The sequence below is a fragment of the Zalophus californianus genome, chromosome 16 (assembly GCF_009762305.2).
Source record: "Zalophus californianus isolate mZalCal1 chromosome 16, mZalCal1.pri.v2, whole genome shotgun sequence".
NCBI classification, from domain to species: domain Eukaryota; kingdom Metazoa; phylum Chordata; class Mammalia; order Carnivora; family Otariidae; genus Zalophus; species Zalophus californianus.
Genome location: NC_045610.1, coordinates 43032916 through 43056182, shown reverse-complemented (window position 1 = coordinate 43056182; position 23267 = coordinate 43032916). Strand labels below are relative to the sequence as shown.

At 52.5% G+C, this 23267-nt stretch overlaps 1 protein-coding gene across 1 annotated transcript; it reads right to left on the bottom strand.

Moving 5' to 3' along the window:
• Positions 1-536: 536 nt before the first annotated feature.
• On the bottom strand, positions 537-3819 carry FZD2 (frizzled class receptor 2). Its single transcript, XM_027626252.2, has one exon. It carries the CDS (start codon positions 3696-3698, stop codon positions 2001-2003), a length of 1698 nt encoding a protein of 565 aa, XP_027482053.1. The 5' UTR covers positions 3699-3819; the 3' UTR covers positions 537-2000.
• Between the last annotated feature and the right edge of the window lie 19448 nt (positions 3820-23267).

The window sequence follows — 23267 nt, the reverse complement described above, 5'->3', positions numbered from 1 at the left end:
AGTGGGACTTCACACACATCATTTGAGAAAAAGCTAGTTTTAACTTATGTTGACCACCCGCACAAATCATTTGGGGGAAGATTATATATTTTGGGAAGGGGGCTCTGCTGAAATCCCCGGGCTTCATACAATTCCAAACAAAGCCCCACATAAGACTTCAATTACCACCAAACATTTCCAGGTCCCCTCCCCCAACATAAACTAACACACACAAACACATTGAAGTAGGGGTTCTAACTTACTTTCTCCCTTGTCCCAAAGACTGCCAACAAGGGGTGATAAGGCACCATTTCCCCCATCTTTTAGCTAAAAAAAAGCAAGGTCTGGGGCAGGGAACCTCCTCTCCACCCCACCCCCAACCAAGTAGGTGGGGGAGAGGGAAAGAGGGGGTGTGGTTTGGTTAAACTAATAAAATGTTACAACCCTGTTAAATACAATTAAAGGGCTAGATCTCTAGAAGATAATTAAATGCACTTTATTATGATTATTAGCTTTTAATTTGCACTATTATCAAGAAACAGGAGACGGTGAAAAACTGAGTTCTGTGTGACACTGGTTCCACTCTACCCCTCGGTCTTCAAATCAATCCTTTGGAATTAAAATTCTAAAATATTCCGAATAGTTGAGGGCAATGATGTGTATTGGAAACTGCAATTCTCATACCAGCGTTAAAGACACTTTAAGAAAAGTCTTGCCTTTTATTTTGGGGAGCTTAGGGGGAAGATAAGAAACATCTGTTATAAACATTCTATCAATCTTGTGATATAGAATGTCATGTAAACACCCAACCCCACCCCCCACACACAGTCACAAAGAGCCTGCCCAGAGCCTTCTTCCAAAGCAAGGATACCCACTTTTTTTTTTTTTTCTTTCTGGACAAGTTTGAAAAGAAACCAGTCTTTTGTCAAAGGAAAACTAAAAATCCCACCAGCCCATCCGTCCCCTCCCTCCAACCCAACCCATTTTTATTGCTTTTTTTGGGGGGGAAACCCCAACAACAAAAACCTACACATAACACACGAACCAACCTACAAACTTCTAATCTGAATGCCAGGGAAGATATTCGGCTGGGGGGTTGGGGGGGAAGCGGCAGGGAGCCAACTACAGGGGAAGGAGAGAGACGCACGGGCATCTCCAAACCCCAACATTTGCGAGCTAACGCTCCCCATAAAAATGGAGACAGTCAGGATTGGTACTCAAGGTAGTCACAAAGCACTACAAAGCACTTTCTGCCCACTCCAAGCGCTTGGGGTAGCAAGCTGAAAAGAAGAAAAGTCAAAGAGAAGAAAGATCTTCCAGCCTGCAGGAGGGTAGGCCAGTGGGGAGTAGGCCATTCTGCACCCCATCTCACTTTCTGGGTTAGGTTCCCCCCCCCCACACACACACACGTCTTCATCTCTTTTGGGAGTGCTCCAAAAATCGAGTGAAGGAGACAGGACATGTGGGGAGAGAAAGGGAATAAAACAAGAAGAATCCAAGTCTTGTTCAAAAACACCCAACAGCTTCCACAGGCCCAGCGTCAGTGAGAAGGCTCACAAATTTGGCTTTGGGAGTTGAATGTAACCAACTTCCAATTCCTCACGGCAAACACCTCTTCCAGGAAGCCCAGCCCTGCCAAAACACCAAAAACTTCGAACCAAAGTAGGCGACGGTGTTTGAAAGGGGCACTGAAGAAAGGAGAGGACCCCCCTCAACGCCCCCTCCCCTCGTTCCTCAGACCCGGTGCCCCTTGCCGCTCCCCCCTCTTTTTTTCCGTTTTTCGTTTAAATAGAAAATATATAATTAAATTTACAAGACTATTTACAGTTTTAATTACAAACCTGATGGGGGTGTTGAACAGAGTTCTCTTTAAAAAGCAACCTAAAAGAGAAATGGTTTCGATTGTTCTTTATTTAAAAAAATAAAATAAGGAGTCTGTAACAGGAGGCCTCCCCCCACCCCCCGCAGAGGCAAGCCCCGCGCTGGGGCCCGCCCCGGGGACGCGGCGCTGGGGCAGCCCCTCACACGGTGGTCTCGCCGTGCCGGCTGTTGGTGAGACGGGTGTAGAACTTTCTCCACGAGTGCAACGTCTTGCCGGACCAGATCCAGAAGCCCGACGTGATGCCCACGATGAGCGTCATGAGGTATTTGATCATGTAGACGGTGAAGTCGGGCGACATGCGCGGCGTATAGTGTGCCGGGCACGGGATCGCCAGGCTCTTGCAGTGTTGGCTCACCCACGAGCGCTCCCAGTGCTCTCGAAAGGCCTGCTCGTAGAAGTAGCAGGCGATGACGATGGTCGCGGGCACGGTGTAGAGCACCGAGAAGACGCCGATGCGCACCATCAGCCGCTCCAGCTTCTCCGTCTTGGTGCCGTCGTGCTTCATGATGGTACGGATGCGAAAGAGGGACACGAAACCGGCCAGGAGGAAGGACGTGCCTATGAACAAGTACACGAAGAGCGGGGCCAGCACGAAGCCCCGCAGCGGGTCCAGGCTGTTGAGGCCCACGAAGCACACGCCGCTCAGCAGGTCGCCGTCAATCTGGCCCATGGCCAGGATCGTGATGGTCTTGACGGCCGGCACGGCCCACGCGGCCAGGTGGAAGTACTGCGAGTTGGCCTCGATGGCCTCGTGGCCCCACTTCATGCCCGCCGCCAGGAACCAAGTGAGCGACAGGATGACCCACCAGATGGAACTGGCCATGCTGAAGAAGTAGAGCATCATAAAGAGGATGGTGCAGCCCTCCTTCTTGGTGCCCTGCACTACCGTGCGGTAGCCGTCCTCGGAAAAGCGCTCGTTGCACACGACGCGCTCCTGGAGCACGAAGCCCGCGATGTAGGCCACCGAAACCATAGTGTAGCAGCCGGACAGAAAGATGATGGGTCGCTCCGGGTAGCGGAAGCGCTGCATGTCTACCAGGTACGTAGTGACGGTGAAGAAGGTGGAGGCGCAGCACAGCACGGACCAGGTAAGGATCCAGAGGCGCGCGAAGCGCGTCTCCTCCTGCGAGAAGAACATGGAGCCGTCGGGCCGCGCGGGCTCGCAGGGCGCCGCGCAGTCGCGCTCGCCCAGGAACTTGTAGCTGAGATAGGACGGCACCTTGAGGACGCGCGGGCAGTGGAACGGGTGCTCCAGCGTGGCGTAGCGCGGGGGAGAGCCGCCGCCACCCGGGCCGCCCGGGGTGCCTCCGGCCCCCGGCTGCAGGCCCGGCGGAGGCGCGGTGGTGAGCAGAGCGGGCGTGCCGTCCTCGGAGTGGTTCTGGCCCACGCAGATCTGCTCCGCGCCGTGTCGCGGAAAGTGCTCGCAGCGCAGGCGCTCGGGCCACTGGAAGCCGAACTTGTTCATGAGCGCCTCGCAGCCCTGGCGCGCGCGCTCGCAGATGGAGCGGCACGGCGGGATGGCCTGCTCCAGGACGGTGCACACGGGTGCGTACATGGAGCACAAGAAGAAGCGCAGTTCGGGGGAGCACTGCACCTTCACCAACGGGTAGAACTGGTGCACCTCCAAGCCCGCGTCCTCCTGGTTCGTGTGGCCCAGAAGGTTGGGCATGATGGTCTGGTTGTAGGCGATGTCCGTACACAGCGGGATGGAGATGGGCTGGCAGAAGCCGTGGTCTGGGATGGAGATGCCCTTCTCCCCGTGGAACTGGGCCGGCCCGGCGGCGGGCAGCAGCAGCAGCGGCAGCAGCAGGCGGGGCAGGGCGCTGCGGGGCCGCATGCTGGCCGCCGCCCCCCACTCGGCTCCCGGGCGCCCCCCCGCCCCCGCCCCCAGGCCCGAGACCGCGCGCCTTCCCCGCCGCCGCCTCGCCGCCGCCTCCCGCGCCTCTTTGCAAAGTTTGCTGGCGGCCGCAGAGTTGGGGAGGCCGGGCGGGGGAGGGGGGCGGCGCGCCTGCCGGCTAGCTCGCCGCGGTCCGACTGAGCCGCCCGAGACACCGCGCGCCGCTTGCCCTCTCTCCTCTTCTTCCTCCTCCTCTCGCCTCTCCCCTCCCTTCTCCGCCCAGCGACTCCTTTGTGCGTTCCTCCAGCCCTCACCTCGGCCTCTCCGATCCCAATTAGTCGGTTTCAAGGGGGCCCCCGCCGGCGGCCCCGCCCTCCTCTCAGCCCCCCAAAAAAGGGATCCTTGAAACCGCCCCGTCGAGCTCTAAGCACCATCCCAAAATGTGCTCTCGGCCAATCAGATTTAAACCCCAGGACCAGCCCCGAGGGCTGGATTGGTCGACCACAACATAATGAGATCAGAAACCAGATGCCAACAAAACTTTCCCCCCCCTTTTGCTTTTTAAAGAGACAAGCTATTATTATATTAAGGGCTGTTTGCCCAGCACGGGATTTCTCCGGAGTCGTGGCGGCGAGATCCGGAGACACACATTCTCCAGAACTGCGGCAGACCCAAGCCACTCAGCCCTGGATCACTCTTCTTCTGGGGGGCTAAGGCGCTCTCCCGGGTAGGGCCTCTTTAAATCCTTGCCTCCGCCCCTGCTCCTAGAACCCCACATTTCCAGTCCAGTTTTTCAAATCAAATGAAAAACCTCAAGTTTAAGAAAATGTTTAAGAGAGAGAAAGACTTAAAAAACGAGCGGCTCACAAAGACTTTTCTTCAGCTCCTTCTCAAGGAGTCCAGACAAAAGTTTCACCTCACCCAGTACGTAGACCCCTAGGAGTTTGCCTCGCCCCTCCCCCTTAAACACACCCTTAAATAACCCTCTGAAAAATGAGAGCCTGTCTCTTTAAGAGACTCTTAAAGGGGCCTGGACTCCGGGGCGTAATTGCCCCGTAGCGAGCACAAAGGAGCCCATTATGGTTCTTTGTGTTCGGTGGCACCTCAAAGTGAGAAAACTCAGGAACTTAGAGGCCCAGAGCTGGAGGGTTGGGGCGGGGGGGGGGGGAAGGGGGAGAGGTGAAGGAGAATGGCCCAGAGCTGCGGCTTCTCCCTCCCCCTTCTTCCGAGGCAAATCTTAATTATGCAAAGTAAAGTTTAGTTGCCAAAACGAGGAGGTCTTAATCGAAAGTTAATGGTGGGGGGTGGGGGGTGACGGGCAGTTTTGAGTGAAGAGATGACTCTCTTAGGCCGTTTGGGGGCATTTTCCTCCCCTCTCCCCACCTCTGCCTCCGCCCCCTAAAAGCTTCCAGATACTGTCTCCTGGGAGAGAGAGGGGAGCTTTACCCAAACCTTAAGTGATTCCACACCGGAAAGAGGTGGCGTGTGTGGCGAGGGAGAGGCTGGGGGGTTGTGGTGGATTACCCACCCCTCCCCCCATCTCTCACCTGGTTGGGGATGGGTGGTGGTGGCCTGAAGGGTTCCTACTAGTTTAGAAAGGCCTTCTTATTTTCCCCTCCTAGGATTTTAAATTTGGGAGGGAGTTTGGGGCGGGGGGGGGGGGGGGGAGGATAGGAGGAATTTGCATGTAAATCTCCAGGGCCTGATACTGGATGATGGATCAATTATTTCTACCCTCTCTTCCAAGGGAAAGGGGCGGGGGGTGGTACTTAAAAAGAAAAAAGAAAATTGAGTTTTGAAAACCCTTTTGCTTCTCAGTACAAACCAAGTCCTCCCAGCCTGGTGAGCTGTTTCCTGCTCCAATCTAGAAAAGGGTTGCTTTACAAACCAAACAGAAACAACAACAAAAGAAATTTGAGAGAAAGAAAGAAGAAAGGAATAGGCAGAAGAAAAAAAAATTCTAAGTAGGTCCATACAACAGATCCAGGTTTGACAGGATTCGAATTTTTTTTTCCTGGATTGAATGATAAACAGGTTTTCAAGTTCTTTACAATATGAAAATGTTCCTTATTGTATCCTGGAGAAGTTGCCTTTTCACTACTTTAGGAAGAATATTTTCCTTCAAATCAGGGGGATGTGCTTTTTGCTCTCCATTCCATTTCCAGTTCACCCCCAAATCCACTTGGTTATAGAGCAGTCTGGGGAGGGGAAAGTTGTATGTACTCTGGGGGCCCAAACCACACCTGAGGTGCTCCTCCTTCAGATCTCCCCCTCCCTGTGTATGCCTGCACTTTCTCTAGAGCTGGGACCAAGCCTCTGAGCTGAGCAGGGAAAACAAAAATGAGTAAGACAGGCTCCTACTCTCCATTCAGGAAGCTCACCGTCTAATAGGAAATTGAGAGTCAATCTCCAATAGAAACGCAGCATCTTCAATTTCCTTCCACGACAAACCTGTTTTCCTGCCCTCGGGCCAGTTTTGAGTGACAGTTATCCCTTCCCCAGCCACCCACACAAAGGGGGAGCTGGATGGGGAGAAAATAAATCATAGGCATTCTTTCATTCACTCAGAAAAGCGTTCATTCCTTCAACACACTTTTATTGAGTCTTCCCCTAATTTCAAACCACTGTGGTAGGTGCTGCGGGCAATGCAGAGGAAAATGGCAGCATACCTGTACTTCAAGAGTTTAGGGTATCCCAGAAGAATAGTCATTCTATTGAATGAAGTGAAATGAAATCACGATATTTCATGATTACTCTTGCCTTTTCTTGTGAGGATCTGGAGTGTGAACAGGACCAGAACCTACATCTTCAGATTTCAGGTTTATCCACCACACTTTCCACACCACAAACCCACCTTTCAATGGCACGAGATCTGTAACTAAAGGAAATTAACAGATTCTCTCAGTTTAAACACCAGATGATATCATTTGATAGATACGACACTTAATTCTGATTTTTTTTTTTTTAATTAGCTTGAGCACTGACCTGGACCTGATCCCTAACTTGGATAGTCATTTCACTTCTTTGAACCTTAGGTTCGCCATCTGCAAAGTCGGAATGAGCCAGCAGATTTTTAAAATATGAGACTACACATCCAAAGTAATTTCAGAATAACAGGAATAAATTTTATAATCATGAAGAACCTTTCAAAACATGAAGTTACATGAATTAAATACTTATTCAGCAAACATCCTTGGATATACACACGGTAACTACTACCATTTATTGAGCTCCTACCGAACACTACACATAGATTATGTGTATCCCTACGCAGTAGGTATTGCATTGTGTTTATGAATGAAGAAACTACAATTGAAAATAAAATAAAATTCATTCATTCATTCGAGATGAAGAATCTGACCTTAGGTGAGATTTGACAACTTTCTCAAGGTCACAAAGTGTCAGAGCTGAGATTTAAACCCAGGTCTGCTTGGCTCTTAAAGCTGTGTTCTGTCTCCTACACCACACAGCCCCTGATATCTTATAAGAATTGTGTGCTTTTATGCATTTAACAACTAGGTATTGGTCACCACACCCAACCCCTGTTCCTGTGGAGCTTACGTTCTAGTGGGAGAGGGAGACACTCACGTTCATCATATGTCACTTAAATGGATGCAAAATTGCCACAGGATTCAGTGCTATGGAGGGAAAGTCTATGCTTTGGCAGCATAATACAGGAGGGAATCGGACTAAGTTGGGGAGGGCAGTGGAAGACTGTGTAGTTGTAGTGAGGAGTAAAATAGAATGAGGTAAAGAGAACCCAGATCTACAGGGCCTTGCAGACCATGTGTAAGGTGTTAGTTATAGAAATATGAACCCACCATCTCAAGGTGGGGATAGGCATTCCAGACAGAGGGAATGGCACATGCAAGGGTGTGGTGAGATCAAATGGATGGAATGGGCAGGAAGCACAAGTATACACAAATTTGGCCCTGTTGGAGCCCTGTGTAGGAGACTGATGGCAGAGGAGATTTTAAATAAGCAGGAACCCTAGAAATTGTGCACCCCATCTGGATTCTTGCCAATGGAGATATGCTGAAGTGTGGGGAAGGGAAATAGTCATGCCTAAGCTTTATTTTTTTTAAAGATTTTATTTATTTATTTGTGTGAGAGAGAGAGAGAGAGAGAGAGAGTGAGCACAAGCAGGGGGAGCAGCAGAAGGAGAGGGAGCCCCATGCGGGACTAGATCCCAGGGCGCTGGGATCATGACCTGAGCCAAAGGCAGACGCTTAACCAACTGAGCCACCCAGGCGTCCCCATGCCTAAGCTTTAGATAGTGCATTTGGGCAGTGGTGTGCAGCATGACTTGGCTGAATCAGAGATACGAGTTAGGAATAGATTACAAGAGTCAGGGCAAGAGACGGTGAGGGCATTCATTGAACTGAGGCCGTGTAGTCAGAGAGAAGAGAGAGTAAGGGAGGAGGCCAACCAAGGTGTCTGACAAAGGTACCCTGATGTCATTAACGAAGCTAGGAAATGCGCAACAGGGTGCATAATGAGCACAGGTGAGCTGGTCTAAGCTGATGGTACATCCAACAGAAGCTGTCCAGAAAACAGGTGGCTATCCTAACCCAGGAGCCAGGAGGGAGCTCTGGTCTAGATTCAGATCTGGTAACTATCCTATGGTTGTATGGTTGTAGCTATGGGAGTGCTTAAGATCATCCAGGAAAGATGGATTGGGTGGGAAGACCAAAGCTTTGGAGATACCAACATTGGGGACCATGGCCTGAGGAGGAAGGAGAAAAAGAAGGAGTGGTGGGGCCAGAAGAAAGAGTCTAGCCAACGTGTGAATGTCATGGGCTTGCTGACACTGAGAGCCTCAAGTCGGTTGAACTTGAACAGTTGAACACAACTTGTTTCAGTTGTGACAATTAAATGAGGTAGAGTATGGCACTCACTTGACCTGATACTAGGCTAAAAGCTTGAAAAATAATAGCTCTTGTTTTTTGCGTTTTTTTTTTAAGATTTTATTTATTTATTTGACAGAGGGAGACACAGTGAGAGAGGGAACACAAGCAGGGGGAGAGGGAGAGGGAGAGGGAGAAGCAAGCTTCCCGCAGAGCAGGGAGCCCGATGCGGGGCTCGATCCCAGGACACTGAGATCATGACCTGAGCTGAAGGCAGATGCCTAAGGACTGAGCCACCCAGGCGCCCCAGCTCTTGTTTTTAATTCAACAAATTTTTGAACACCTACTAGTTGCAAAACAAAGTCTATAGAGACCTACGTTCCAGCTTCGGGAAATTTAGGGTCTAGGGGGTGACAGTCTGCCATCTGCTGCAGAGAGCAGATGCCGTTCAGCCCTGAGGAACATTTCTGGTTGGTCTTGGGCTTCTGCAGTAGGATGGGAGCCCAGATGTCCCCAGCGCACAGTGCCAATACCACTTCTCCAAATCTTGAGGCACTGCTGTCAATCATCTCTCAAGTTACAAACCTTTGCATCTGGGATAATTGTTGAGTGCCCACTGTAATGACGCTCTGCACTCCGTTTCGTGGGATGGTCTGCTAGAGCAGAAATCTCAACCTGATAGAACAGAGCAAAGAGCTGGTAGAGAGGAAAGAAACCTGGTGTGGGGCTCAGAATGTTCGGGCTGTGGGTTTGGCTCCACCCCGCATCTGCCGAGTGACCTTAGGCAAGTCAACTTGCCTTCCTTAGCTTCGGCTCCATCATCGGTAGAAGGGGATCATAAAAACATTTATTGATTTTTACCTTTGGGCCAGATATAGGGAGCTGTGAGAATCATATGTTTGGATCATGGAAACTGTCCTTGCTCAAAAGGCTTGCAGATAAGTGAAAAGACAGCCAGTCTGCAATATCCAGCACACCACGGGCATGCTCAGAGACAGCACAGGGAACTTCTCGCGGCTAAGGGGCTTTGCCCAGGGCTCCCCACTCTTACACAAAAATCCTCATGTCTCTGGCCTTTCATTTTCAAGGGAAGGAGTCCAGGTAATTGCATGCATCCCTGTCTCCTTGCTTCTTTCCCATTAGAACCCCTGCCTTCCGGAGGAATCGTCCCCCCAGCAAAGTTACACATCCATTCTTCGTTTCCTCAATCCTGGGTCAGGATTCTTTCCCTCCCGAAGCCCTGAGTTCCCTCCCGAAGCCCTGAGTTCCCTCCATCCTAAAGGGTCGGCGGTGTGTATCTGTTTAGGAGGGAAGGGCTGAGGAAGAGAACTTAATTTCAGATACTTTGAATCTCAAAGGTTTTATTCTCTAAGCGAAATCCTCTCAATGGGGAAAACAGGTTTGAGCCTTTAGGGAATCTACTTGGCTACCCCTCCCCTAGCCCACAAGGTATTTTTCTCTGCTGTGCAGGAATCTTCCTTTTCCTCCTCTCTCCCGAGCCTGGCCACCGAGACCTGGAATCTGCCTTCAGGTGAGATGCCGAATTTCCTCTTCCTGAACTTTATCCTCCATTTAGCTCTCAGGAAACCAGCACTTAGGAATAGGCCTCAGAATAATCAGGTCTAGGACTCCCAGAGCCCCCGCTTCCTGCCCACTTGTAGGTCCCTTTTGGTGCACTTCGCCCCACTCCCTGCCAAGTTCCAAGGCTGCCCCCTGGCTCTGGGGAAGGCGGGGGGGGGGGGGGGGCGGGGGGGACTTGGCAGAGTACAGCTCTTAGGCCCTTTATCTCTCTAGCACCCTTCCCCAAGGTCTCTCGATGGCAAAATGGGCCATAAAAGGATTAAACAGATATAACAGATGATCTATTAATTAAGGACTTTAATTAGCCCAGGCCTAGGCCAAGCAAGAGCAAGGTGTGGGCGGCTCAGAGCAGACTGGGGGAAACAAAGCTGAAAAATCAGTGTTGAGTTTGGTTAGTGAGGTTCTTGGGGGTGACTCCTGCCTTCTTGGTCCTGGAAATAAGCATCTCGGGGAGTGAATGAGTCAGATATTTTGTCTCCTGGAACCTTCTAGGACCTAATGCCAAGAGGAGAGGAACGGGAGAGCCTGAATCATAGGCTTGCAGATGCAGAGGAGTCCTCAGGGGTGATGGGGGTGGGGGATGCTCACTTGGGGAAGGATGAGCAAGATAAGTTTGCTTCCCCAGTGGGGTTCCCTCTTGCTCCAGCAGAGTGCCTCTTTCTGCTACTGGCTGCACCCCATCTCCTAACTTGCTCTCTCTTTTCCCTCATTCTTCCTTTCTTTTCACTCTCCCTGGTCCCCTTTACTTCTCCCAGAATTTCTCTCATTTTCCTCCAGGCTGGGCCACCTCACCCCCTCCCCTTTCTCTTTCCTGTAACTTAAGCTGTAGTTGGGAGTTGGAGGAGCTGGGCTGGTTTGAAAGGAGGCCCCAGTGCTTTTCAGGGAGGAATTGAAACCATGGAGCTGGGGGTGAGGGGAGGCAGAGGGGGAGGGGGCGGCTTGAGAAATCAAAGCGCCTGCAGCTCCATCTGGGAAACCAACTTTGATTTACTAGCAAGGACCTGGCTCTCTAACACACCCCCCTTTCCCTGGACTTTGCTTTGTGGTGATAACTGGGGTTTGCGGGGGGAGCTGAGTCCCTCCCCCAGCCTGAAAGCCTGTTCTTCTCCTGGGAGAACTAGCCCGAGGAGGCAGGCGCAGGGGGTCCTGGCTAAGTAGGGCTGCAGAAGCTTCTCAAGGGGGCCCTGGGTGTCTGGAGCTGGGTGTGGAAGGGGACCCCTGGGAAGGAGGAAAGGTCTTCAGCCCAGGCTGCCTAGCCCAGCAGACTTGGCCCTGCTCTGACTTGAAGTGATGCCCTCCCCAGAGACGTGGGGCTGGTTGGGGGGTGCGGCCAAGAGAAGGCCAAGGCTCGCCCTCAGAACTGGGGGCCTGGGGGCTGGGACTGGGGCATAAGAACCAGGAAAACAAAATGACTGAGAAAGAAAAGGAACAGTTTATTTTATTTTATTTTTAAAAAGATTTTATTTATTTATTTGACAGGGAGAGAGACACGGCGAGAGAGGGAACACAAGCAGGGGGAGCGGGAGAGGGAGAAGCAGACTCCCCACTGAGCAGGGAGCCCGATGCGGGGCTCGATACCAGGACCCTGGGACCATGACCTGAGCCGAAGGCAGACGCTTAACGACTGAGCCACCCAGGCGCCCCTGGAACAGTGTTTTAACAGATTATTTTGTGTTGCAATTCAGTGTGGGCTATGGACAACACTGCCTTCCGGTGGGGACCTAAGGCCACTCTGGATGGCGGTGCCAGCCCTCTCCTCTCTTCCTCTCCTGTCCCCTCTTTCTGTTTGACCTTGCTCCTTGTCTAGCAAATCCTTAAACTCCCCAAGGTTTAAGGTGCTTTCTCACCTCTGCAATCAACGTAGGGTCCCAAGGGTCCTGAACACCAGGGCCAGGGTCAGAAGAGAGGACACAGTGAGTCACAGCTCTGAGAAGTGCTTGTGATTGTTGCTGACGGACCACCTAGTTTTCTGGGGTGCTGGTGGTGTTGGTGGGGGGCTTAAATCCCTAGACTCCTGGGTTCCAGCAGAGCACCTCCCCCTGCACCCCCACCTCACTGGCATTTTTCAGGGTTCAAGCACCCAATCTTCCGAACCAGCTCTCAGGAAGGAGAGGAAGGAGCTAATTTGGCTCATTGGGCTCCCGACAAATCGAACTTTTGCAGAGCTCACAGTACTATGCGGAATAGCCCCCATCAGAGCTCTTGCCCCAGGACAATGTTCCTGAAAGCCTGAGGTTCCACAGGCATCAGGATCGTGGAAGAAGGGGCCCTAGGGCAGGATTTGCCTATTAGAAATACAGATTCCTGGGTCCTCCCAATAATCGGAATTTATAATCCCCCCAGTGATTCTTATGCACACTCCAGAGCTCTCTGCTTTCCAGAGCACTCAATTAGCTTTCCGAGCCCTGGGTAATCTTGGCAGCTGCCCAGTCTTGCTCTGTCCCCCACTCCAAACTCATTCGACACGCTTTCAAAGTCTAACCCCAGTGTAGCTTTCCAGCGTTAACTTCCACCACCCTTGCCCCAGTGCGCTGGACAAGATGGACTGGCCTGCAGCATCCATTCCCACCTCCTTCTAGGTACTTTCCTGCACTACAGAGGTTAGAAAGCCGAAACACTCATCTCTTAGCCTCCCTTGCAGCTAGGGGTCCGGATGCAAAGTGCATTCATTCGGGATTTGGAAATTCAAGGGAGATGAAACCACGATCTTCCTGCTCTATTTCTGCTGGCAGGCCAGGTGCTGGGAACAAGGTGCACCCCGTGTTCAGCATCTGTGGCAGGGGTGGAAGCTGGGCGCTGATTCCTGTGGGGCTACAGGGTTGCGTCCATGACCTTCCTTCCGGTGGTAGCTTCATCATTCTCCCTACCCGATTGGGGCAGAGGTAGCCGCTCCTCCTGGAGGCTCATTTCTGGGGCTTCATTATAAAGTCTGTTCTTCCAGTCCACCTAACACTTTTTTAAAAAAGATTTTATTTATTTCTTTATGAGAGAGAGAGCATGAGCCAGGGGGAAAGGTAGAAGGGGGAGTAGACTCCCCACTGAGCAGGGAGCCCAATGCAGGGCTCGATCCCAGGACCCTGGGATCATGACCTGAGCCGAAGGCAGACGCTTAACCCACTGAGCCACCTGGGCGCCCCACCATCTAACAATTTTGCAAGCGCCTATTTCCCTGTTTTAATCTGCTTGGGCTGCCATAACAAAATACCATAGACCAAGTGGCTTCAACGACAGACATTTATCGTCTCAGTTCTGGAGGCTAAAAGCCCAAGGTCAGGGTAGAGCATGGGTGTGTACGGGTTAGTCTCTCCTGGCTTGCAGGTGGCTGCCTTCTCACTGTGTTCACAGGGCCTGTCTCTGCAGAATTAATGACCTCCTCAAAGGTCATCTCTAAATACGTTCACTGTTTTTTAAAAATAAAGATTCCATTTATTCATTTGAGACAGAGAATGATGAAGCTACCACATTTGAGAGAGAGAGCGAGCATAAGCGGGGGGGGGGGGGGGGAGGGGCAGAGGGAGAGGGAGAAACGGACTCCCCACGGAGCAGGGAGCGCAACACAGGGCCCAACAGAGGGCTGGATCCCAGGACCCTGAGACCATGACCTGAGCTGAAGGCAGATGCTTAACCATCTGAGCCACCCAGGCGCCCCTCTAAATACATTCACTTTGAGGGTTCGGGCCTCAACATAGGAATGGGGGATCACAATTCAGTTCATAGCACCTTGTTAAGTATCTGTTTATATAAAGCACCCAGAATGATCTTTTGTTTCTTGTGCGGAATCCTGACTTCACTTGTGAACTAGACAGAGCAGAACGCTTGGTATTTTCATACTCTATGTCCTTGCCCCACTGGGTTCTTCCTAATATGCCCTTCCACCATTGTAAATTCTTCAAGGCTGTTCCCTGTGGTGCTTCCCTGACGCCGCTCCCACACTCCTTTCTCTGGGTGCTTGTTTTGCAGCATTTAGCACTTGGTATGTCTAACTACCCCCAACTCTCAACAAGATAGTCTCTTGTTGGACACCTGGGTGGCTCAGGTGGTTAAGCCTCTGCCTTTGGCTCGGGTTGTGATCCCGGGGTCGGTCCTGGGATTGAGTCCTACCTCGGGCTCCCCACTCAGAGGGAAGTCTGCTTTTCCCTCTGCTCCTCACTGCCCCCCCCCCCCCCGTTCGTGCTCTCTCTCACAAATAAATAAATAAAATTAAAAAAAAAGATAGTCTCTTGAGAACAGAGGCTGCGTCTTAGTTTTTGTCATACCCTACCGCTTATTAATAGGTGGTATATAGTAGGTGCTCAGTAAACATTTGTTAAGTGAATCAATGCCCTCTATAACTAGGGCAGGGCCTGAAGAACTCTCTAATGTGAGCAGTCTAGAGATCCAAGCATCTTGCCTGGAGACCCAGCCCAACGCCCTTACTCTGACTGCTTTGCCCATCTCTGAAACCCACACTTAGGGAGGCAAGAAGCTTAGCTCTGAAGAGAAGTAAGCAAGCTAGGTTTCTAAGGCCCAGGTTTCCCATCCCCCAGTTTTGACAAGATTATTCAATTTCTTGAAGCCATATATATTTAATTGCAAATATGTTTTGGTCCCCAATCTGAGGAGTGAAGGGAAAAACAAATTTGCTATAATGGTGGGAACCGTGAAGTAGCCCCAGGAGACCCAAGTGCTCAGGTCCTGGCCTTGGTACTTACTAGCTCTCTGACCTTCAGTGAATCATTTTGCTTCTCTGAGTATCAGTTTCTCCATCAGCAGAATGGGTACAATAAATCTGTCTTTTTCCCCTTAAAGTGAGGATTGAACAAGAAAATGGATTTGAAGGGACAATTGCTTTGGGAAAAGAAGTTTAGTGTGGTACATGCTGTTTTGTAACCTGGAAGCTGAATGTCAGCCATAGGTCACCCGGAAAGGCCTGAACACAGGCACACGAGACAGACCTACTAATGAGAGACAGTGTGCTGGGGCAGAACATTGGACTCCACAGGCAGAGAGGAGGTTTGAATCTCGGCTCTCTACTTCATTACTACCTTCCCTGGACGGGTCACGCGAGCTCTCTGGAGCTCGGACTCTTCATCTATAAGGTAGGGATATGAATCTGCTCTCCCAAAGGGTTGGGAGGACCAGGTGAAGTTGTGAGTGAGCAGTTAATGGACATCAATACAAGTCTTTAGTATTTGTTTTCCTCCTCTCCCTAGATGAGGTAGAGACAGCCAAGGAGGAGGTTTTACAGGGAAATTGGGGCTGATGTCAGACTTCTTAAGACCTGAGGGGTTCAGGGGGCGCCTGGGTGGCTCAGTTGGTTAAGTGACTGCCTTCAGCTCAGGTCATGATCCTGGAGTCCCTGGATCGAGTCCCGCATCGGGCTCCCTGCTCGGCAGAGAGTCTGCTTCTCCCTCTGACCCTTCCCCCTCTCATGTGCTCTCTCTCTCTCTCTCTCTCATTCTCTCTGTCTCAAATAAATAAATAAAATCTTAAAAAAATAAAAAATAAAAAAATAAAAATAAAAAAGGGGCGCCTGGGTGGCTCAGTTGGTTAAGTGACTGCCTTCAGCTCAGGTCATGATCCTGGAGTCCCTGGATCGAGTCCCGCATCGGGCTCCCTGCTCGGCAGAGAGTCTGCTTCTCCCTCTGACCCTCCCCCCTCTCATGTGCTCTCTCTCTCTCTCTCTCTCATTCTCTCTGTCTCAAATAAATAAATAAAATCTTAAAAAAATAAAAAATAAAAAATAAAAAAGACCTGAGGGGTTCAGGATGCTTTCCCCCGTGGCTGGGTCACTCTGATCAACCCGTGAGGAATTCTGTGGCCTGGGATCTGGCAGTAGAGGGACAGATACGCTGATGCTGGATTCAAAGACAAATCTACAGGAGACTGCAGTGTGGGGGACAGAGTGACAAGACCTCTTTGCAGCTGGTACTGACCCAGTTACTCTCCAGGCATCCTTTTGATACCCTCCCCAGCTCCTCCAGAGGGTAAGCACTCCAAAAGGCAAAAAACTCACTAGGAAACAAAGAAAGAGATCAGACCTCAGCTGAGCCCTCTAAATGTCTCCTTTAGTTGGGAGGGGCTTTAATATTGAGACATCTTGGGGGACCCAGGGATGGAATTGGGAGAGGCAGGTCCTACCTTGCGGATGGGGGTCACTGGGAGGAGAAGCAAATACTTCCCTCCTCTCTCCAGGAAGCTTCCCTTCCCTGCAGCTGGTGCCCCAAGGATTTCCCCCGCCCCCCTCCACCCCAAGCCCTTCCCTTAGAGAGAGCCTGCTGGGCCTGGAATGAGAAGAATCTGAACTACAAACAGACCTCCCAGAGGCACCCCCAACTCTCCTTTAACCACTCCAAGCCAGCCAAAACCTGGCTTCCTGGAGTGGGGAGGCTGACTGAGAGGCAGGGCTGGGGTTTGGGCTACAGAGAAGGGGCCAAAGTGGGGTGGGGGGCCGCGGGGCTTTTTCCTGGAGAAGGAGGGGAGGGAAGGGTGGAGGGCAGAGTAGGGACTAGGCTATACAAAGACTATATTTTCCAAACCAAAAATCAGAATCAGTAGGAGTATACTTGCAAGGGCCATGGGGCTGGGGAGTTGAAGCCAAGCCTGTCCCAGAATAATCCAAGCTTTGAGGTCTCCGTCCCAGTCACCCCAATATAACACTGGAGGAGAGAAAGAACCCAGTCTGTCCCCTCCGCCCAGTGCTCTCTTCCCTTCCCTTGGCCTCTCTCTCAGCTCATCTGAAGCAGTTGGTTGGGGTGGGCCGGGGAGGATCTCGTAGGCCCTCTAGGGCCTAGGCTCTCCCAGTCCTCGGTCTGGGCCGCACAGTGAGTTTGAGGAGGCTGTGAATGAACTTTGAGGAGATGAGGGCTGAGGCTGGAATCAGAGGAAAGATGGAGGGACCAGCCAGAAGGACCAAAGGCACAGAGCCAGAGGGGCCTCTCCTGCCTACCACATTTCCCCAGACCCTGGCCTCCTGCCCACTGTCCCCTTAGCGTCCCTACCCCCACCTGGGCCCAGCCTGGGGCTCTGATGTGAGTTAGCCAGGGCTGTCTGTGCCCGGGGATGCCCAGGCAGTGTACTAGATGGGGGAAACCTCGAGGTGACCAGGGGGGAGAGGCTGCTGGAGCTGGAAGCTGCTGTGGGCATGATGACCTCTTTGCGGGGGCGCTCCCTCCAGCTTGTATAACACAGATCCTGCCAAGGGTGGTATAGAAAGGCACAGAGCCCACAGCGGGCTGGGGAAGGCCGCTGAAAAGGCAGCTTAAGGGCTTCCTGCTGGGTGAGAGGGATTAGGGGCCTGTAGGGAGGGAGCCAGGCAGTGAGAAAGGCACTGGCCCAAAGCCAGAGCCCCTTGGCCAAAGGCCCTCTGGGATCAGGATCCGCTGGGTGTCCAGCCGGCAGGGGTCGGTGCTTGCCACCTGGATGAGGTACTGGGAGAATAGGGCTCCACCTAGGGTAACGCACTGGGGTGAGGAGATACATGGGGCCCCCAAAATAAAGGGAGGAAAGAAGGGGAGGCAGCGCTCCTGGATGAACCAGCACACTTCTAGCCCAAAAAGGAAGGAAGGAGGGAAAGAACTGACTCCACAGCAGTTTCAGCCAAGAGTCTCCCTGCCACCTCCCATCTGAAGTTCCCAGGCTCGGAAGGGAGCAGCTGTCTGCTTGTCCGGGGCCCAGTGTGGAACAGAATGGAGGGCCCCCACATGGTCCTAAGTCTCCAAGCACGGATTTAGGGGAAGAGCCGAGGTGGCCACCAAGGCAAGCTTGGTAACCCAGAGCCCCTGGCAGGGGCCTAGACAACCAGGGCTGGTTGTACTCTGGCCCTGGGCTCCGTTGCCTAATCTGTGAGTTGGGATCTCCGAGACCACACTGTGGACTGGGAGGAGCCAGGGTGGAAGTGGGTGGGGGGAGAGTCAGGGGACCTGACAGCTCCTCTCAGAATTTTCGTTTCTCCACCAGTTCAATGTGAGGGGAAAAGACCTGTTCCACTTACGGTTATTGTCTGAGAGCTGACACATGCATTCTGGAAATTGTAAAGTGCTCTACAAATGTGAAGTACCCAGACCTCATTATCCCTGGAGGATGTGTGTGTGTAAAAGGATGGATGTTTCTCGGAAGGGGAGGGAACACGCTGAGAGCCAGGGACTGCCCTGCCAGGTACTTTGCATGTCTGTATCTTCACAAGAACTTTAAGGGCATGGTACTGTTGCCCCCATTTTATAGATAAGAAAACTGAGACTCAATAAGGTTATGTAATTTCTTTTTTTTTAAAGATTTTATTTATTTATTCATGAGAGATGGGGGGAGGGGGGAGAGAGAGAGAGAGAGATGGGGGGGAGGAGGGGAGAGAGAGAGAGAGAGAGAGAGAGAAGCAGAGGGAGAAGCAGGCTCCCAAGGAGCAGGGAGCCCGATGCGGGACTCAACCCCAAGACCCCGGGATCAGACCTGAGCTGAAGGCAGACGCTTAACCATCTGAGCCACCCAGGCACCCAAGGTTATGTAATTTCTTGTCCAAGTTTACAGAAGCTCATAAAACTGTGCAACCAAATTAGAAGGCAAGACTCTCCGGTCTTTAAAAGGTTAGGTGGCCCCAGGGTTCCTACGTTTAGAGGATTTCTCCAGAGGTTTGATTCTTTCTCCTCCCTGGCTGGGTTCAGGCTTAGATCTTCCAGACCTTTCCCACTCCCCATAGTAGAAAACATTCGGAAGGTTGGCAAAGTGGATGAAGAAGTCTAAAACGGGGCCCAGCTGACAGATAAGGTCCACGTGAGGCTCCAGCAATGGGTTCTTCAAGCTCAGGGCATCCCTGGATCAGGGCTGCCCTGTCTCCCAACTCAGCTGGGCCAGCCCCCTTCTTTGTGCTCAGTTTTTTCCCACAGCCCCGCAAGGGGGGTGCTGGGATCCCAGGCCCACCCCCTCCTGCTGGGCAGCACCCCATGAAGCCCCACCATAAAAAGCTGGGCAGTGGAGGAGGGGGTGTCCTTACTCCGAGAAACCATCGGCGCCCCGCTCCCTTTCTGGGGGAACAAGAAGCTTGCTAATGGCTTGGGCCCCTTCCCCAGCCCCTGGCCCCAGCCCTGGCTCCCCCAGACAAAAAGCTGCTTTACATGAGAAGAGCAGGCTGGCCTGGCCTTACCCGGGCACTCAAAGAGGCGGTAGCCCCTGACAGCCGAGCGACTGCCCCTTCCCCCATACCGAGGCCTCGTTTAGTTGCAATTAGCAATTCTTTGCAACCCACGGGGCTGAGGGGGACGAGCCCCTCACCTCCCAAACCCGGCCTCCACGCCTGGGCTCCCTCCTCCCCCTCCCTCTTTCTCCCCCCCCCCCCCCCCCCCCCGTCTCCTCCTCACAGCCCCACCCCCAGTTCTCGGTTAGTCCGCCGGCTTCCTTAGAGCTCTCCCGAGAAACGAGCACCCAGAGGGGCCAAACCAGGGGCTGCTTGGGGCGGGACGGAGCCTGCACAGGCCGGAGGACCCCCTCCTCTGTCCCTTCCCTCCTCTCTTCCCACTTGCAACCCCCTCTCCAAATCTGGCTTAGCTTTTGGATCAGTAGGAGGGGCGAGATGGAAAGAAGAGAAGGTTTTAGGCCCGGGAGAGGGTGAGCTGGTGGTGTAGGGCAGGGGTGCGGAGGGCGAGGAGGAGGCTGTGGCCCCGGTAGAGTCGCCCCTGGCTGACCTGACCCTTGCTGCCGCCATGTGGGTTCCCCCTTCATTGAGGGTGCCTCAGGGTGGGGCTGGGGGCCTAGAGACTGGATTCCCCTCCAGCCAGCAGGGCAAGGATGGTGCAGCCTGAAAAATGAAAGAGGAGAAAGAATTCCAGGGCCCATTTTAGGCTCACACAAATCCACTCCTTGGCGTCTGGTCCCTGTGGAGGGTGGGGTGGGGGTACGAGTGAGGGAAGGGGAAGAAAGAGGCCTCCAAGCCTTGGATCCCCGTTAGTAGTTTCCTCCAGGGTCCGCCTCGCCTTCTGTCCAAGTCTCTGGTAGTCTTCCCGTCGCCACCAGGGGGAGCCCTAGGCACAGAGGGGGCTCTGGATTGCAGGGTTATCCTAATGGGTCTGCACTCTAGGCCTGTGCCTCCCGCAGGGGATTCCTTTCCCCTTGGACCAGGACTGAGCATCCCTGGAAGAGGAGAGCCCATCCTCTCAGGGAATTCTGCCCTGGCTCTAAAGGGTATGGGAAGGGTGGGACCAGATGTCCCACACTGTGGTTCAGCTGGTGACCCAGGGACAAGGTCGGGTAAAGGGACTGAGGCTCCCTGGGGCTCATCTCAGCTCTCAGTGCAGTTTTTTTGGAGGAGTCCAAGATTCCTGGCTGGTACGGTGGTCTTCTAGGGGGCTCCAGGATTTATGAAAGCAGTAAGACAGGTGTGACTTGGAGGCAGAGCCTGAGGTTTGAGCTGAGCTGAGCTGGGTTGTTTTGGGGGGTCCCCTGCCCGTTTTAAGTATTGCTACTACAGTACCCACACAAATGTGGGGAGGGCATGGGTTAAGCTTGGGAAGTAAGAAAGATCTGGCCCCTTTCACCGACCTTCAGTGGACTCTCAGAACTCACATTCCGGGAGTCTGGTCTCACATCACACCCAGGGAGGAAACTGCTGATGGAGACCCCAGGTGGTTCTAGGGAAGGAATCACTTAGGATTAGTTCCTGTGGAATTTGCTCGTAATCCCCCTGTCCCTTTAGAAACCCCCAACTTCTTTTTGGGGGGGAAAAAACGTGCCCCATAAATGAAGAAGAATTGGGAGTTCCCGCCCAGAGCGGAGGGGCCCAAAGGGGTAAAGAAGTCAAAAGACAGGAAAGCCGAGCCCTCTCTGCCAGGGGAGGGAGGCAGGGTTGGCTCCTCCAAAATCTGTCCAGAAGTTTCACTGTGAGGCCTGGAGTCCAGATCCTCAGAAGGGCTGGGGGAGACTAAGCCTCTGGACACCTGGGATCCTGCCTCTTTTGGCTTGCTGAGGTGCTTGGGTGGCCACCCACCTCCCCTGGGAGGAAAGAATTTAATGGGGGTCAAGTGTTGGGAGCTCTGGGCAGGAAGCAGTTGCGGGCCTGAGGCAGGAAATGCTCCTCAAAAGTTATCCTCCCACAGCAACCTCCTCTGAGGAGTTTGGTCATCTCACCCCCCTCAGTGAGCAGCAGGGAGGAGGAGGAGGAGGAGGGCCAATCTGCCCCGCCCCCTTTCCCTCTCCCCACCCCTGCTGGAGCCTGAGCTGGCAACTTCCCCAGACCCTAGGGCCCCCCCCCCCAGGCTTCGGTTCCTGGAGCTGCATCCTGCGAAGAGCTTTTGGCCCCATGGTCAGAGCCCCCCACCTCCCACCCCACAGTCTGAGGGCTCACCAGCCTTGGCTCCCTCCGCTCATCCCAGGAGCACTCCATGTCCCACCTCCCTGGTTCACTCGGGGTTCCGCTTTGCGGCTTTGGCATTGGCTATCCCCACTGCTTCTCTCTCCAGGGGTGGAATCCTGCAGACCTCTGGAATTCAGACTCCATGCTGAAAGCTTCCCTGGGCTCCTGTACCACCTTGATCTCATTTCAGGGCACACACCACATTTTTGCTTGGCTTAGAATTATTGGAGATCCTGTCTGTCTTTCCAGTGGGCTGAGAGCTCCTAGAACTCTGCCCTCCAGAAATAGAAGGGGAGCCACCTATGCCATTTTATTTTTTTTTAAAGATTTTATTTATTTGAGAGAGAGAGAATGAGAGAGAGAGAGCACATCAGAGGGGATAGGGTCAGAGGGAGAAGCAGACTCCCTGCCGAGCAGGGAGCCCGATGCAGGACTCGATCCTGGGACTCCAGGATCATGACCTGAGCCGAAGGCAGTCGCTTAACCAACTGAGCCACCCAGGCGCCCCACCTATGCCATTTTAAATGTTCTAGTAGTAACCACGTGTTCAAAAGTAAAAAGAGGGGGCGTCTGGGTGGCTTGGGTCATGATCCCAGGGTTCTGGAATGGAGCCCTGCATCAGGCTCCCTGCTCAGCGGGGAGTCTGCTTCTCCCCCTCCCTCTGCCCCTCCCTCTCCGCTCATGCTCTGTTTCTCCCTTTCTCTCTCTCAAATAAATAAATCTTAAAAAAAAAAGAAAAAGGTGATGTTAATTTTGATGATATATTTTATTTAACTCAATATATCAAAAATATCACTTCTACATGTAATCAATATAACAATTATTAATGTTATACATATATATTTAAAGATTTTTATTTTTGAGTAATCTCTACACCCAACGTGGTGCCTGAACTCATACCCCCAAGATCAAGAGTTGCACGATCTTCCAACTGAGCCAGAAGGGTGCCCCATTAATGCTATATTTTATATAGATTTTTTTTCAGACAAAGTCTTTGGAATTCAGTGGGTATTTTACACTTACAGCACCTCTCAATTTAGATTAGTCATGTGCTCAGTAGTCATGTAGTTAGTGGTGACCATATTGGACAATGAGGTTCTAAAGATCAGGGATGGAGCCCCGTGTCTATGAAAAGTCCAGATGGAGCCAGACAGCCTGGGTTTGAATACTAGGTCAATCACTAACTGTATGACCTTAGGACATGTCTCTTAACCGCTCCGTGTCTTAGTTGTCTCATCTGTAAAAGGGGCCTAACGAGCCTCCTAGGGGTAGTGTGAAGAGTATGTGAAGTGCTTAGGACAACATCTGGCACATAGTAGTAGCTGCTCAATAAAAGCTCGATGTCTTTGTCTCTGCATGATGCTAACCTTGGCCCCAAACCACTGTCAGCTGAAAGACTGAATGAAAGAAATAGCCTTTTCCCCTGCAGCAGATGGGAGCAGAAGTAAGCTGGGTGGAGTGAGTGAATTTTGTCTGGAGAAGTTGGAACGGGACCGGAGAAGAGAAGGCTGTGGGTGGGTGGCTGGCAGAAGGCTCTTCAGAAGGCCGGTTGGAGGTTTATAGCTGGGCTGCCATGGAATTCGGAGGCTTCAAAGAGCAGGGTGAGGTTTGGAAAACCGGCCGGCAGTGGGTGATAAGGAGTTTGCTGAGTGCTGGGAGAAAGGGACTAGTTAGGACAAATGGTCGGAGTCAGGCCCACCCACTTGCGGGTACCCTCCCTCGCTGGGGGCTGGCCTCTGGGAGAGGGAAGCGGGAACGGGCTGCGCGCTGCATTTTGAGGCCACAGCGCCCTCTGCTGGATCTGGGGACATGGGGCAGCAGCAG

Excerpts from the sequence above, each read along its gene's own strand:
- FZD2 (XM_027626252.2), bottom strand. The coding sequence starts at position 3,698 with ATGCGGCCCCGCAGCGCCCTGCCCCGCCTGCTGCTGCCGCTGCTGCTG.